We start from the raw sequence: 17,571 nt of genomic DNA on the forward strand, positions 1-17,571 counted from the left end.
TCTTGTGGCCCAGGGTTAAAGAGGATGTCTTGCCCAATATTTTTGGAAGGTGAAAACATTGAAACAACTGACAGGTTCTGCTATTTGGGCATACCCTTCGACAGGAGGGGGAGCTGGCATGCAGCGGTTGCCGCCAGAAAATTAGCTTTCACACGGACTATTGGCGCCTTGAAAAATTTCTCTGCCAAATTAGGCGGGAAACCGGTCAAGGAACTGATACACATTTACAAGGCCAAATGTATATCCACAGCCACATATGGTGCAGGACTATGGGGGGTAGAAAATGCACAGTTGTTACAATGTGTTGAGAACCAGTTCATTTGCCACCTACTGGGCGTCTCTAAATTTACATCAACTTACATGACACACATTGAAGCAGGGATTCCATATATCTGTGACACCATCAGGATGTCCCCCATATTGTTGTGGCACAAGGTCTGGGTCACCAAGGAGACTACTTTAAACAGAGACTTAATAACTGATTGTCTCGCATTGGACGGGGTGGCAAACATCAGATGGCTATCTTATGTGAGAAATATTCTCACGGAGATAAGTCACCCAGAGTTCTTTGAAAACCCAGCTACCATGGAGGGGATATCAAGAGGCTCCTTGAAAAAGATGGTTTCTGCGCATCTAGTAAGTGTCAGATGGAATCTTGAAAAAAAGAAATACAATGTTCTCAGATACCAGGAAATTACTCACTGTGAGGGTTTACAACACTATCTCACCCTGGTCGTAAGCCCCTATGCCCGCACATTGCTGACCCGCCTTAGATTAGGTACCTTTTTCCGTCTGGTTACCTTCCCTACCTGTAACGATTGGTCCACGGATAATCTAACTTGCCCTTGTGATGACAACTCAAAGCAATCAAACATACACTGCATGCTATTTTGCAAATTCTACCAGGGACCACGAAGGGCCTTCTTGATACCTGTCCTTAAAGCATGAGGGATTCGCACTTGTAGATTAGCATATGTGAAATTGCAACAGTTAGAAGACGATCATGTCATTTATGCAGTCTCAAGTTTTTTAAAACTCGTTATTAAATTCAGGAATACTATGTAGAGCTTTGTATTTTATCCCTAAGCATATAAGTTTTTAAGCATTTAATCATGAAGTTTTTTATAAGAATTGTTTGATCAAGCTTCTTCTGAATATTATGGATGTATTTTGCTCCTTTTAAAACACAAGACAATGATCTTTTAATGTTGTATTACGCTTTTATGATTTTAATCTGAAAATCGAATAAAGCTTGTTTTGAATTTGAATTTGAAAGAAAAATGGAGATAAATCAGATGAAACAGTGACAGGTCTGAATGACAGATTCTAAAAAGCTTGAGATCAAGATATCAACAATAGTTAGACTGCCAAATAAGAGGTATGCAGCTCCTGAATGGGCATATTTGGCAAAGACTGAACCAGAAGAAAGAGGCATTGATCTGAAAGATTAGCAATTTCAGTTGGAGGAACCTCCGTGAATAGACATGAACTAAGAATGAATATGCTCAACACTGAATGATTTTCTGATGGAGTAATGACATTAAAATGTTTGAATTTTTGAAAATAAATTTTTGATTTTTCATAGAGTTCCTGTATAACTCTCTTTTAGACTAAAGTCAAAGGGGACGATTTAAATCTTGCCGGTATAGATACTCTGTAGCAAATGCGAAGGAGTATCTATACTGCCAAGTGTATGGACCACCACGTACATTTAGATGCGGGTGGGCCTTATGTTTCACCACAGCGGAAACTACTTCGGCTCTGCCATGATTATACCCCTCCAAAGGCCCTGCAGAGTAAGTGCAGTCAAAGGCAGGCCTTTAATTCCAGCCAATTAACTTAGATGGGGAGAATTAGAGGGCAGTTTTCACTGCCCATCATTCCCAGGAAAACCCTGGAGGTAAGGGGCAGTGAAAACGCCTACATGCTCCCCTCTACATGGGATTTTCCTTTTGAAAATGAAAAACAGCTTGATGCAGGGCTCAGTCATGTTGACGGAACCCTGCACCAAACTGTTAACAGTATCCCAAGGAACCGCCATATACAGCGTTTCCTGCCAATGCTTTGGAAATTACTGTAAGCTTGGAAGTAATTTCTAAATTTGGTGGAGGGGCAGTAGTCTCGGCCTGCTGGACGTTAAGTCCTTCACTAGTCCTACAGCGATTATTCTGACCACTAAATTATAAACCTGACCCTAAATTTACACTCATATTTTGAATAGTAATGCCTGCTTTTGGAGAAGAAGAATTTTGTACCTTAGGTATTCAGTATAAGATAGTTTTATGTCTGTATTGAACTTTATGAAACTCAACTGCTTAATTTTATAACCGTTTCTGCATAAATCAAATTATTAAGAAAACTGAAATTACTTACATCATATTTTTTAAATACATATTTAATAAAAAAATTGCACCTCGTTTAGAGATTTGGGAGCACATGCATAAAAGTTACAATTTGTTTTACGTAAGATCAAACCATGTGAAAGGTGTTATTTTTCACTTCTCTAAAAGTATAAAATGTGTCTTTTCTGGAATGTGTTACAGAACTTTTCTTTGCTTTTAAACTGACCACATCGTCTGTCATTTTGTTATCTGATTTTATAAACAGACCTTTCCCTGTCTTGTTTACCGAGCAGTCCCCATGTTGAACAGTTATCAGTTTTTTTGCTGATTTCTTCCTTTATGAACTGAGTAGATTTACGGTAGTGAATTACTTAACTATATTTTGAAAATTACTAATTCTCTTGTTATTACCTCTCACAATTGCATCTGTAATAATTCTTAATTTTGAATAAATCTGTATGATGTTGACTTTAAATATTTTTCTGCAAAGGTTTTCAATATTTGCACTATGGCCCTATCTTTTGTGTCTCACATCGCCCTGATCCCACGCGTAGGCCCTTTGAAATTATTAGTTGAAAGAGCCAACACAGTTGATGATCAATGTTTTTAAATGTTACAGCTGTATTTTCATAATCTTAGTGCTCATCATTATCTCCCAAATCGCTTATGTGTTTAATTCTTATATACAGAATAACAACTATAAGGCCTAAAATGAGGAGTTAAATGTTAGCAGGAATCGGGTAAGTGTAATTTAAAATTTTAATTTTAGTGCGTGCCCCTGATTGTGTGGCCAAAGAAAATGGAACATTACTGAGGGTGTACATTGATATCACATCTCACATATTAACAGCTCTAAAATCATCTTCATAATTAAAGCACCCATTCAAAATGGGAACAAAGAATCAGAAAAAAAAGTGTTGAAATGTTTACTCTTTGAAACCATTCCATAGAGTCTTTTCAAACTAATACGGCATGTTCTCCCATAGGCACCAATGCTACTGTCCAGAGAAAAACTATTATAGTTGTGTGAATGCTGTAACAAATGAAAAATGTCTATGGGGAATATTACAAGTCTGGAGGACTGTTAGGAAATGCAGTTAGTCCTATTTCAGTGACCATGGGCCACCATCACATGACCTGGGCTACATGAATAAATGCGGGTCCTACCTTTATGTCATTGCTCGATATTGCCATTGCTTGGACTCCGGTATCCTGCTCCCTTGGTTGCTGTGCTGTTGCTGAGGATTCCTGTTGCCTTGGATTCCTTTTTTGTCCATCCTCCCCTCCCCTTCCCTTGTTATTCTCCCACGGGCTCGTGGGAGATCCTGTTTGCTGATTTAGACCTTCTTTTCCCTTGTAGTTAGTTAGTTTAGGTCCCTGTCCCTGGTTATTTTTCGTTTTCCTTTTGGCTCCTTATTAGTTCCATTGTCCGCGTTTTTCTAGTATTACTTGCTGCGTGAGCGGGGGCTCCCGTTCACATTTATTTGCCAATTCCGCTGTGCCCGCAACGCTGCAGTTTCTTGGCGTTTAATTCCTGATTCCGGGCAATTTCTTAGGCGCCTTTTCACATCGTTGGCGCGCGGAAGTGACGTTTTGGGTCATTCCGCTGCAGGCATTGGGAAACACAAACGCTGATGCGATGGAAGCACAGAGACGCGTCTCTTACATCCTCTTCTCTGATTAGCCCCTTGTTTCTAGTTATCACGAAGGGTTTTTTTGTGTGGCTTAGCGGATTATCTGCCCCTGGCCTATCTTTTTTCCCTTCATTGGTGTTTTATTTATTTTCTTGAAAACGAAGGACGCTGTACATGAGTGCCCCTGACTGGCATTTTAATCCATTGGAGTGTGCTTATAATTGGATTGTTCAGTCCCTTCACGAAGCAGAGCCTGCGCTTACCATTGGTAAGGAGGGGGTGCATGTTGGGGTGGGACATGGTCACTGAGCTGCATGTAAGGTAGAGTCTGTACAAACAAAGGTATTGGTTTTTACTTGTTATCTCCAGGTGCAGAAGCGTGAAGGAGGGAGCCGTGTCCTATCGTTCTACGGGTGGGAGACTTGGTGTCTCGTCCTTTTACCACCCTCTTTTCTGGTTCACTGGAACGCTCACAGTGTTATACTTCTGTGGGTATTTGGTGGACAAGGGAAGGGGATTGGTACATGCTACGTTCCTGCAGTGCTTGGGCTGAGTGGGGTCCAACAGAATATCGAGCCCACGTATTTAGCACTGCCTGAGCGAGCATGGATGAGGATGGGAATGCGTTAGAGAATGGCACAGGGGGTCCTTCAATGCAAGACATCATGGGGGCAGTACATACGTTACAGGCACAGGTTCAGGAGTTACAACAGGAGAATGCCGGTCTAAAACAGGAATTGGTGGCAGTTAGGGCCCGAGAGCAGTTGCAACACAGAGGAACCACTCCCGTTATTCAGCCTGCAACCTTCCAGTATAGTGGAGGGGCGGCGGGACATAGTGCGGTGGGTGGTAGTGGCCCCATTAATGTGACGGTGTCTTCTTCAGTTGTGGTTCCATTAGCCCCCCCTGAGAGATTCACGGGAGATAGCGAGAAGTTCGGGATGTTCATGACCCAGTGTCAGCTACATTTTATGTGTAGACCGAGCGCCTTCCCCGATGACTCTGCTAAAGTTGCCTTTACGATATCTTATTTGGCTGGTAATGCGGCCCAGTGGGCCATCCCTTTGGTGGATAGTGACGATCGTGTGTTATATAATTATAACGCGTTCAAGGAACTGATGCGGGGATTGTTTGCTAAGCATGCGTTCATGCAGGCTAGCGATGCTGAACTTATGAAGCTCCGGCAGGGCAGACAGGATTTGTTGTCATACATCGCCTCCGTCAATAGATTGATATCCGAGACTCATTGGCCCATTGAAAAGAGGACATCAATATTCTATCAGGGTCTTTGTGAAGAGCTGAAGGATATCGTTTCACAGGTGGTGGATCCTCCGGAAGATTGTGCAGTGTTCATAGACCTCGTAGTTAAATTGAATCATAGGGTGTCTGAAAGGCATGGGGAACGCAGTCGATTCCAGGCATCCAGAGGCTGCTTTGTGAAAGCCGAAACAAAGGTGGTAGGGGAGAATAAGATGTCGTCTGAACCTATGGAACTAGGAGGGATGAGGGGACCTTTGGCTCCAGAGGAGAAAAAGAGAAGGAGAGAGAACAATCTGTGTTTGTATTGTGGTCAGGGAGGGCATTTTGCTCGTGACTGTCCTGTGAAGCCATCTGGTGTGGGATTCAGCAAAAAGGTAGCATGTATTCAGGTAGATCGTGGGGTAGTTGGAGGACATAGCACACCGTATGAGGTTGTTGGATCAGTGGACCAAGCCCCAAGACATTTCGTTATAAATGCCCAGTTACTGCTTTCTGTACAGAATCGTGTTTCTGTTTCGGTGTTGTTGGAGTCTGGTGCTACAGGAAACTTTATGGATATCACAATGGCAGAGAAGTTGGGGATTCAGTGTCAGCTTAAGGAACGACCTGAGCCCGTGAGGGCTATTGATGGGACTGAGCTGACGTCGGGGTGTATTACCCGTCAGACCACCCCTTTGTGTCTCTTGTGTGAGAACGGGCATTCCGAACTGGTGGTGTTCGATTTAATTGATGCCCCTTCCTTTGGTTTGGTGTTGGGGGTGCCATGGCTGCAGAAGCATAACCCCAGGATCGATTGGGTGCAGAGATTGGTGACATTAGATTCAGCGCATTGTTTAGGGAATTGTTATACCATGGCATGTGCCCGGATCAATCCTTTGGTTTGTGCCGTGTCAGATGTGGGATCTGTCCCCCCTCAGTACATGGCGTTCAAAGATGTGTTCGATAAAATATATGCTCAGGAACTTCCCCCCAATAGGGCTTATGATTGTAAGATCGACCTGGTACCTGGGGTCTCATTGCCTTGTAGCCGGGTGTATGCATTGTCGGAACCCGAGGAGGAACATTTGAAAGATTACATCGATGAGATGTTACGGTTGGGATTCATCCGTCCCTCTTCCTCTCCTGTGTCATCTGCTATATTTTTTATTCCTAAGAAGGAAGGAACTTTGAGGGCATGTGTGGATTACAGGATTTTGAATGCGGCCACGGTGAAGAACAGGTACCCTCTTCCACTCATCTCCGTGTTGTTGGACCAGCTCCGCAAGGCTACCGTATTCACGAAATTGGATTTGCGGGGCGCTTACCATCTTATAAGGGTGAGACCCGGAGATGAGTGGAAGACGGCCTTCAGAACCAAGTATGGTCTGTTTGAATACACCGTTATGCCGTTTGGCTTGTGTAATGCGCCGGCCGCGTTTCAGTTTTTCATTAACGAGGTCCTCAGTGAATATCTGGATCGCACTTTTATCGTCTATTTGGACGACATCCTTGTTTTTTCCGAAGTGAGGGCAGAACATACAGACCATGTGATCCAAGTGTTGCAGACCTTGCAGGAACATCGATTGTATGCTAAGCTAGAGAAGTGTCAGTTTGACACTCAGGAGGTAGAGTTCCTTGGGTTCGTCATTTCAGCGGAAGGGATCCGGATGGATCCGAAGAAGATACAGGCCATTGTGACCTGGCCTGTGCCTACGTCGGTGAAACAGATCCAGGTACTCCTGGGTTTTGCCAATTTCTATTGTCGATTTATTTCACACTTCTCGGATGTAGTGGCACCGATGACTCGTCTTCTAAGGAAGGGTGTTCCCTTTGAGTGGACCAAGGAGACTCAGAAGGCTTTCCGGTCTTTGTTGGAGCATTTCACCTCAGCGCCTGTATTGGTGCATCCTGACCCTGCCCTGCCGTTCTTTGTAGAAACTGATGCGTCCATGTGTGCAGTGGGTGGGGTGTTGTCCCAACGTGACAAGGCCACCGGTCATATGCATCCCATTGCCTTCTTCTCGAAGACTTTGTTACCCGCCGAACAGAACTATACAGTGGCGGAACGGGAGCTATTAGCCGTAAAATTGGCATTCGAGGAGTGGCGACACTATTTGTGGGGTGCTAGGCATATTATCACCATTTACACGGACCACAAAAACCTCGAGTTTTTCCGTTCCGCTAGAGCATTGACACCTCGACAGATGCGGTGGGTTTTATTCTTTAATGAATATGACTTTGTCATCACCTACAGGCCGGCGGCTCAGCAGGTCAAATCGGATGCTCTGTCTCGAATACATGGTGGTCTGAAGGCCGAAGGCCCTGTGGGAGAGGATAGGGCTATGATTGAGAGCAAACGGATCGTGGGGACTATTGGTAGGGATGATTTTCCCGCTTCGGTGAAGGAGCGATTGAAGTTGTTGGATTTGGCTCCTTGGTTATCTTTGCCCCAGGTTTCAGTGAAAGAAGGGTTGTTATATCATGGAGATAGGATGGTGATTCCCCCTGGGATGCGGAGTGAGGTTTTGGAGTGGTGCCATTCATCTGCCTTGGTGGCGCACCCTGGGATAAAGAAGACGAGAGAACTGTGCATTCGGTGGTTTTGGTGGGACTCCATGATTGTTGACATCCAGGAGTATGTGAGGGCCTGTCCTATATGTGCCATCAGTAAGCCCTTGCATTGTAAACCCTCAGGGCTTTTGTACCCCTTGGAGGTACCACCTTCTCCATGGCACACCATTAGTATGGATTTTGTGACCGACTTGCCATTAGTCTCAGGTTATACTGCCATAATGGTGGTGGTGGATTTATTCACCAAAATGGCCCATTTTATTCCGCTTTGCAAGATCCCTACGGCAAAAGAGATGGCTGTGGTTTTTATGTCCTCAGTGGTGCGTTTACATGGGCTCCCAGAGGTAATTATATCCGACCGGGGCGCGCAGTTCGTGTCTCATTTCTGGACTGAACTTTGTCTGGTACTGAAAACAGAGATACGCTTGTCTTCAGCATATCATCCTCAGTCTGATGGTCAGACTGAGCGAACCAATCAGACGATGGAACAATACTTGAGATGTTTGGTCTCGTCTCTGTCGTGTGAATGGGTAACAGCGTTGCCCATAGCGGAGTTTGCTTATAACAACAGCTTACACTCCGCTTTGGGCATGACACCCTTCTTTTGTTCGCTTGGATACCATCCTAGAGCGGTGGCCATTCAGCCCACGGGACGCATGCCAGCCATTGATGATGTTTGCAGGCGACTGAGTGACATATGGGGTCTGGCCAGGGAGAGTTTGGTCAAGGCCAAGGCTGCTATGAAGTTACAAGCAGATAAACATCGGGCCCCGGCTCCTTCCTATAAGGTGGGTGATTTGGTATGGTTAGTAACCCGTAATCTGAGGTTACAGGGGTCACGTAAATTGCAGCCCCGGTATGTGGGTCCCTTCTCAATAATCCAGGTTATTAATTCAGTTGCAATGAAACTTGAGTTACCACAGGATTATGGGGTACATCCTGTGTTCCATACTTCATTATTGAAACCCTACATACCCTCAGTACAGGTTCTACCTCCACCTCCTCCTTTGATGATCGATGGACAGGAGGAATTCGAGGTACATGCCATCCTCGATTCCAAACGGATTAGGGGTCGTCTTTTTTATCTAGTCGACTGGAAAGGATATAAACAGGAGGACAGGACATGGGAGCCAGCTGGAGGGGTACATGCCCCGAGACTGGTTTGACTGTTTCATAGGCAGCATCCCCTGAAATCCCGTCCTGTGGGGAGGATCGTAGGGGGGGGGTACTGTTAGGAAATGCAGTTAGTCCCATTTCAGTGACCATGGGCCACCATCACATGACCTGGGCTACATGAATAAATGCGGGTCTTACCTTTATGTCATTGCTCGATATTGCCATTGCTTGGACTCCGGTATCCTGCTCCCTTGGTTGCTGTGCTGTTGCTGAGGATTCCTGTTGCCTTGGATTCCTTTTTTGTCCATCCTCCCCTCCCCTTCCCTTGTTATTCTCCCACGGGCTCGTGGGAGATCCTGTTTGCTGATTTAGACCTTCTTTTCCCTTGTAGTTAGTTAGTTTAGGTCCCTGTCCCTGGTTATTTTTCGTTTTCCTTTTGGGTCCTTATTAGTTCCATTGTCAGCGTTTTTCTAGTATTACTTGCTACGTGAGCGGGGGCTCCCGTTCACATTTATTTGCCAATTCCGCTGTGCCCGCAACGCTGCAGTTTCTTCGCGTTTAATTCCTGATTCCGGGCAATTTCTTAGGCGCCTTTTCACATCGTTGGCGCGCGGAAGTGACGTTTTGGGTCATTCCGCTGCAGGCATTGGGAAACACAAACGCTGATGCGATGGAAGCACAGAGACGCTGAAACGCTGAGCATCTCTTACATCCTCTTCTCTGATTAGCCCCTTGTTTCTAGTTATCACGAAGGGTTTTTTTGTGTGGCTTAGCGGATTATCTGCCCCTGGCCTATCTTTTTTCCCTTCATTGGTGTTTTATTTATTTTCTTGAAAACGAAGGACGCTGTACATGAGTGCCCCTGACTGGCATTTTAATCCATTGGAGTGTGCTTATAATTGGATTGTTCAGTCCCTTCACGAAGCAGAACCTGCGCTTACCATTGGTAAGGAGGGGGTGCATGTTGGGGTGGGACATGGTCACTGAGCTGCATGTAAGGTAGAGTCTGTACAAACAAAGGTATTGGTTTTTACTTGTTATCTCCAGGTGCAGAAGCGTGAAGGAGGGAGCCGTGTCCTATCGTTCTACGGGTGGGAGACTTGGTGTCTCGTCCTTTTACCACCCTCTTTTCTGGTTCACTGGAACGCTCACAGTGTTATACTTCTGTGGGTATTTGGTGGACAAGGGAAGGGGATTGGTACATGCTACGTTCCTGCAGTGCTTGGGCTGAGTGGGGTCCAACAAGGACCACGGACCGCCAGATTCGCAGGGGCATAATGGTGGCAGTCTTCCAACCGCCCTATTACGACCATGGGGGTTGGGCTGGCTTGGGACCACCGCACCCGCCAGGGATAAGAGATCCCTGCCAGTGGCACAGTGGTCTTGAGGACGCAAAATGCTTGGCAGTGCCGCTGTGGCATATTATGAGTTTCCTCACAGCCACACTTTTCATGGCGATGCGACCGCCATGAAAAGTGTGACAGTGAGGAAACAAAGGGGGCCCTACTGGGCACCTTTGTACCTCTGTGCCATGGGGTTGTGCAGGGGGGCACTTGTTGTGGCCTCCTGTGTGCATGCACCTAGTACCTGCACAGCAAAGACTGTAGCAGTCCATGCCATGCAGGTACTGATTTTGACGTTCCCATTGCGGTGTCTATTTCATAGACATCACTGTAGGAACGCCAAAGAACCACATGCCAGACAGAAGAAAACTTCTAATCTGGCAGGCGGTTCAACCATGGGTTTGGCGATAAATGAGTGGGGCGGTCCTGTTCCCGCTCCGCCAAAATTGTAATGAGGCCCATGGATATTTAATTGTGCCATCAAAAGTTACTTACTTTGCCCTGAGTTTTAAGATGCATTTTGCGATGCCGAACGTAAGACGGAATGGTCGTCTTTAGCCTAGAGATCCATTCCTATTTTCTTTTTTAGCATTATATAACTATGTTGTTTGTTTGCACCACTTTTGTGTCAGGAATCATGGAATTCCTCACCTGCATTTCCAACAATGAAGGCTTCATATGTCAGCTGATACTTCTCTGTCTCTCCAGCAATTTGAAAAGAACTATATTTGGCAAAGTGATGATTATTTTCAAAATCATGCAGGTCGATGCGTAGTTCATAGGTTCCTATAAAAATAAAACATACAGATGTCTGACAATCGAAGTAGATTATGAACACTTTTACCTGAAAAGGGAAGCAGGTACAGCTGAATTCGAATTCACACAACTATTAATATTATTTAATTAAAAAACACTTCTAATATCATATGCAGAAAAGCAGATATATCACTTTATCAATCCTTAAAACTAATGAGGGAGTTTTAAAAAGAAAAAAAGATTACCAGTAGTTGCCCAAAGAAAAGGCATATTAATAAATATACCCCAAAAATGCATATACTATTATACAAATAAGAACCAGAAATCAACAATATCGCTTTTATGTGTCAAGCACAGTATACAATAAACATGGATGGAATGCATTCAAATCATGTATGGCTTTCTCTTTCAAAAACATGGTCTTTCCATTAGACATCAAAAATCACAAGCTATTCATGGAATTCTAGATCAATGGGCTTTTATTAGTATTTCAAAGATACCAAATGTGCTTCTGTGCACATCTTAACCCTTCATAAATCCAGCATTCTTGGAACACATGTATTCAGGCTTGGAATATACCTTGGAATATACCTCGAAACACCTAAAAGAAGATTTTAATATATGTTTCCATGGGATTAGGTCTATTGACTGGAAAACCTCATCAGAAGCGTGCCTCCCTTAAAGAAAACCAAATTTAGGGGCCTATTACTATTACGGACCACCACCAAATTAGGATGGCTGGTGGGTCTTGCAATCTGTCTGCCGCTCTTCCGCTGCGGTCGCCTTCCGACCGCAGCATTAACATGGCTGGCGGTGTCTATTAGACACCGCCAGCCATATTAGGATGGAGTAGAAAGTATGCTTTTCCACGGCGGCTTTTCTGCAGTCGAAAAGCATACGGACCTTCACTTCGGGGGCCCGTTGCGGGCCCCCTGGGTGAAGGGGGGGTGGGGGTGCACATGGGGGGTACCTATGGTACCCCCTACATTTGCGTGAACAAAGTGGCAGGCACCGCGCGGTGCCTGGCGCTTTGTGCACGCAAATGCCGTGTATGCATTTTTAACATTGCGGCAGATGCAGCTTGAAGCTGCACCCGCCGCAATGTTAAAGATAGAGGATGTGACCGCCACCCTGGCGGTCACATCCTAATCTGCACGGAGGGACCGCCGCTGCCCCTGCGGACGGTCCCTCATACTCTATGGTGGCAGACGGACTCAGGTCCGTCCGCCATCATAATCCCCCCTAAATGTGCTAAAGATCTACTGATCTAACCAGAAGCCCAGGAACAGTCAGAGTGTTTCAGCACTCATCAAATCAACTTCACAAGTATTGATAGTGCTGCAGATATTCTCATAGACAGGTCTGCTAAGGAATTTGACCGGCATCTTCTATTTACCTTATGGTTTTTAGAAAAATCTAACCAGGTGGGGGTTTGCTATCTTATCCCACTACTCCTAAGGATTCAGCCACACAAGTAACCCCATCTTGAATTTCCCTGGGTGTCTAGATTTGAAAAAACGTACAGGTTTGCTATGTTTCCCTAGGTGCCGGCTGAACTAGGGTCCAAAATCCACAGCTAGGCACATTGCAAAAAAGGGCCAGATTGCATTAGAAAAATGTGATGTGTCCATGTTGCATTTTGGGGTGTTTTCTTTCATGGGCATTAGGCATACCCACACAAGTGAGGCCCCATTTTTATTGGGAGACTTTGGGCAACACAGAATAGTAGAACAAGTGTTATCACCAATTGACTTTCATGCATGTACGCTTTCCAAATGTAAGACAGTGTGTAAAAAAGAAGTAATTTTTAAAAATGCACTCTAATTCACATGCTAGTATGATTACCCACTATTTCGGATATGTGCAAATAACCACTGTTTCTAAACTCCATATGTTGTTACCATTCCGGAAATATATAGGTTTCCTTGATACCTATTTTTCTCTCTCAATATTTTTCCAAATAAATTGCGGTATACCTGGTACACAGTAAAAAAACATTGCAAGGCGCAGTTGAGTTATTGGCTCTGGGTAACTCGAGTTCTTTGTAAACCTGCAAGTTCTGTATATCCTCACAACCAGATGAGTTCAGCGGACGTAACGCTATATTGCTTTGAAAAATCTGCCATACTTAGAGAAATTACAGTGTAAAACATAGGCACAAATGCGTTTGTTTCAATATTTTTTTATTTGAACTGTTACTTTCAATAGAAACACCTTGATGGATCAACACAAATGGCATCCTGCTGAATTTAGACTTTTCTTTACTTTTCAGAAATGTATAGGTTTGCCGGATCCATATTTGGTTTCACACCCATTTCTACTACTAACTGGAAGAGAGTGAAAGCACAAATAATAGGAAATATAGGCAATGTCCCACTAAAATGCCACAACCATGGGGAAAAGTTTGGTTTTCTGACAAAAGTCAGCATGTTCCTGAAAGCTGGGATGATGGTGATTGTAGCACCACAAACCCTTCGTTGATACCATTAGCAGGGTAAAAAACAGGCACTTCCTTCTGCAGCACTTTTTTTCAAAAATAATTTTTCTTTACAAACAAATGGTACCCTGTGTGTATGGGCTTGTAGTCAGCAACAAGCTTGGACAAATACAGTGAGCATGTGAAGATCACAGTGACACTAAATTACCCTCGCTTGTCAAGTGCGAGGAAGTTCTGTAATTTTAGTCAAGGTTTCTTGGTGTCAGGCCATGCTGAGCAAGACAAAGTGGGTATCCCAGTAAATCCGCATCCCAATGCACCCGCCAAGGTGTCCAGTTTTTGGAAATGCCTGGGTTTGGTATATTTCCATGGCTCCTGGCCTACACAGGGCCCACAGCTACCCAGATTCACCGTAAGATTTAAATGTCAAGTAAAGATCTTGAGATCTTCATGTTTCATTTTGGGGCCTTTATGTGTCATGTAGGGCTACCGCTTTTACAAGTTGAAGTGTAGGAAACACACAATAGTAAATCAGTTGCTATTATCTATTTAATTTCTCTCCATTTTTGGCTACCAAATGTTAAGTTGGTGTGAAAAAGAGGACATTTTACAAAATGCCCTGTGTATCAGCTGATATTATGGGTGATCACAAGTTCAAAGTTGTATGAATAACTGCTATTCCTAAACTTAGATCTTTCGGCACATTTCAAAACTACATAGCCTTCCTTCATACTCTTTTTTTTTTCAATCATCGCATTTTACCTTATAAATTGTCGGATGGTCAGCACTTAATGAGAAATTATTATAATTTGGAACCTTTAAATGGTTCTGGACAGCAATTGTTTTTGGACAACCAACAAACACTATATATCTCTGCAAGTCTGACGGACGTAACTGTATACTACTTTTCTTGGAGCAAAAAATACAGAAAACAAAATTGTAGCCTATCTGTATTTTTATGTACTTACTTTCTTTAGCTTTTTAGTTCAACAAGTACTTTGTTTTGGAAAACTATAACTGTTCTTTACAAATGACCGCTTGCTGATTTCAGAATTGTTTTGCAACTGTGCCTGTTTCTGAAGGCTGAGAAGAGGGCTATCAAAAGCACTTCCAAACTTTTGTTAATGCCATTTTCAGAAAATTCACACTATTCCGCACATCACCTTTCCACATGTTTGCAAAAAAACACGTCGCTATTTTTTGCCTATTTTCTTAGTTCAATAAAAGTTAATCCACAAACCATGGCTACCTTTAGAATCTCCCATCTGGACAGGTGGGACAGAAAGGCGCTAATATGGCCTGGATGTCTTTTGTGGAACCAAAATGAAGAAGGCCTAATTAGGCTCAGCATTGGGGAGGGGAAAGCCACATCACTTAAGTTCATTGTGGATTTTGTGTATGAGTATAATTTCCTAGGCAGTTGCAAATGGAATCAAGTAAAAGGAAACAAAGCAAGAAGGAAACAAAACTTATATAAAAAACATCATAATTTTAATAAGCGAAGTTAAAAATCATGTAGTATGCTAGATAGCATAAACTACCTGACATCAAGCATACAAAATTAAAAAACATTAATTTTCAAGACTTCAAATACAATTAAAAAAGTTAGACACACAACTATTTTCAATGGTATCTAACTGAACAGTGGCAATAGAGTTTGACGCGCGTTTCGGCATAGACAACGCCTTCTTCAGGAACCATACAAATATCTGAAAAACATGTATGAGAAAAGCACAATATAAATCATCATAATTTTATAATCACAGACAAAATACATAAAATGTACACAAAAATTCATACTATAATTAAACGTTAAAAACCTTCCAACTTATGCTCATTTCCTTGTGTGCAAAATCATGTTTCCATATACATAATTATACATTCTCTTAACTTTATCTGAGTACTCATATTCAGTAAGGTGTCCCTATAGATCTCACCCTCAAAGCATAAATTGCGTCAATCAATAGCCAGGGGGTACTATTCAATACCATAACTAATATGGACATAACTCATTCGTGTGTGATATTCGTAGATTATCATGACACAATAATATGGCCATAAATAGTAGAATTATTCACTAGTAAGATATCTTATATAAAAAACAGGGAACTTACATAATAAAGAATCCCATTAACCATTCATTACAGTTCCAGCTTATTTTTCGCTTTCCGTAGGCAGAAATGGATATATTTCCGACTCTATAACAATATACATAGATCAAAGTTAGATGGTGTGAGTAGGTAAATAATAAATACCAACAAGATATTGATCCTCATAATGGTTGTTCTGAGAGCGCTTAACCTAACCTCGAGTCATTAAATACAATGACTAGGTAAAATACGCCACAGTTCCTATGTAATTCATAGGCAATTAAAAAAGGGGGCCAGAATTGACCATAATCACACAACTTGTCATTCTACAAAGCCGTCATATAATAAATCATCTCTTGGAATTGCTGATTTAAATGGCTAAACAAACATGGCTATAGATAATATCTAGCCACGGGACAATATTAATAACGAAAAACACATGGAAACCACTCGTACTCACTGTTAAATGTCTATGCCACTTGAACGCTAAAAAGCTGTCCTATTCAAAAATTGCAAACAATCAGCTCTCTATACAAGCCTCTGCCAACATATATCTATAATGATACTCATAGCTTCAAACTAAACTTGGGGAATGTAACCCCATGTCTAGTATTCCGAGAGTGCTTGTACCTTATAATGTTGCATCTACAATTTCATAACGTGGCCACGACTGGATTCCAAACGGAGATGATGGCCGTGAATGTTTCCTATTGAAAGGAACAATGGTATATCGTAAAACACAATCCCCTATTTGTTAACGTTGTACAAAGACGAAATTGAATGGAATGGAATGGAATGGAATGTGTTTTTATTGAGCGCGATAGTTACCCGCAGGCGTCCCAGCGCTATAACTGAGTAAGGTGTGGGTAGGTGGGTCCGCAATTACGTCCTGAAGAAAAAAGTTTTTAGTTTTTTATGGAATAGCAGGATGTTTGGTTCTGACCGGATGAGAAGGGGTAGTGAGTTCCAAAGCCTTGCTGCGTTGGTGGAGAACAATCTGCCTCCACTTCTTTCTCTTTTGTATCTGGGGATGATGACCTGGAAGGCAAGAGATGATCTCAGCTGTCTGTTAGGGTTATAGGGAGTGATCAGGGTGTGGTTGAGGGCTGCTCCTTTTCTCCAGTATGCACGGTGGGCAACGCACAAGCTTTTAAAGTTAACCCTCTCTTTTACCGGCAGCCAGTGAAGTGTTCTAAGTTCAGATCTCACTGATTGTCGGCGGGGAATGCGCAGGAGGGTACGAGCCGCGCAGTTTTGAATTACCTGTAATCTTCTCAGGGTAGATTCAGGGGAGCCTAGGTAGAGAGCATTGCCAAAGTCAAGCCAGGAGAGGATTAGACCCTGGACCATGATCTGTCTGGCCTTGAGAGGAAGGAGAGGTTTTCCGAATGAGTCTGATGATACCCATGCAGGATGCTGCTAGTTTTGTGACCTGGTGACCGAAGGTCAATGCAGAGTCCAGCCAGATGCCCAGACTCTTGATGGAGTCCCTGGGCGGGGGGGCAGGGCCAAGTGAAGGGGGCCATAGTGCGTCGATGGTTTTTGGGGGGGAGTTGCCTAGCACCATTAGCTCCGTTTTCTCTCCGTTGAGTTTTAGGTAGGACCGACTCATCCAGGTGCAGATTGCTTCCATGCAGTTTCTGAGTTCACTGAGGTGGGAGGAGGGATGAGTAAGAGTGACTACCAGTTGCGTGTCGTCGGCGTAGGACACGACTTGAATGCCGAAAGGACGGATTATGTCTGCGAGGGGGAGCATGTAAATATTGAACAGTGTGGGGCTCAGGGACGAGCCCTGAGGCACTTCACAACTGAGGGGTTTGCTGGGTGAGGTGGTGTTACCCTCGCAGACTCTGAAGGAGCGGTCCGAGAGAAAGGAGTGGAGCCAGGCTGCCGCCGTAGATGTTATTCCGATCTCTGACATTCTGTGACGCAAGATGTCATGGTTCACAGTGTCGAAGGCGGCACTCAGGTCCAACAGAATAATGGCCGCAGTGCCACCCTCATCTACAATCTTTCTGGCACCTTCTGTTACTGCTAATAGTG

General features: G+C 43.6%; 1 protein-coding gene across 1 annotated transcript in view; it reads right to left on the reverse strand.

Moving 5' to 3' along the window:
- The window catches only part of LOC144754349 (ficolin-1-like), a 437,650-nt gene that overhangs the window by 153,060 nt on the left and 267,019 nt on the right, over window positions 1-17,571 (reverse strand). The window contains exon 9 of the mRNA XM_078642036.1: window positions 10,897-11,031. Within this exon, the coding sequence (XP_078498162.1) occupies window positions 10,897-11,031 (135 nt within the window). The remainder of the gene's footprint in view (window positions 1-10,896; window positions 11,032-17,571) is intronic.

Source organism: Lissotriton helveticus, chromosome 5_1, assembly GCF_964261635.1.
Source record: "Lissotriton helveticus chromosome 5_1, aLisHel1.1, whole genome shotgun sequence".
Taxonomy (NCBI): Eukaryota; Metazoa; Chordata; class Amphibia; order Caudata; family Salamandridae; genus Lissotriton; species Lissotriton helveticus.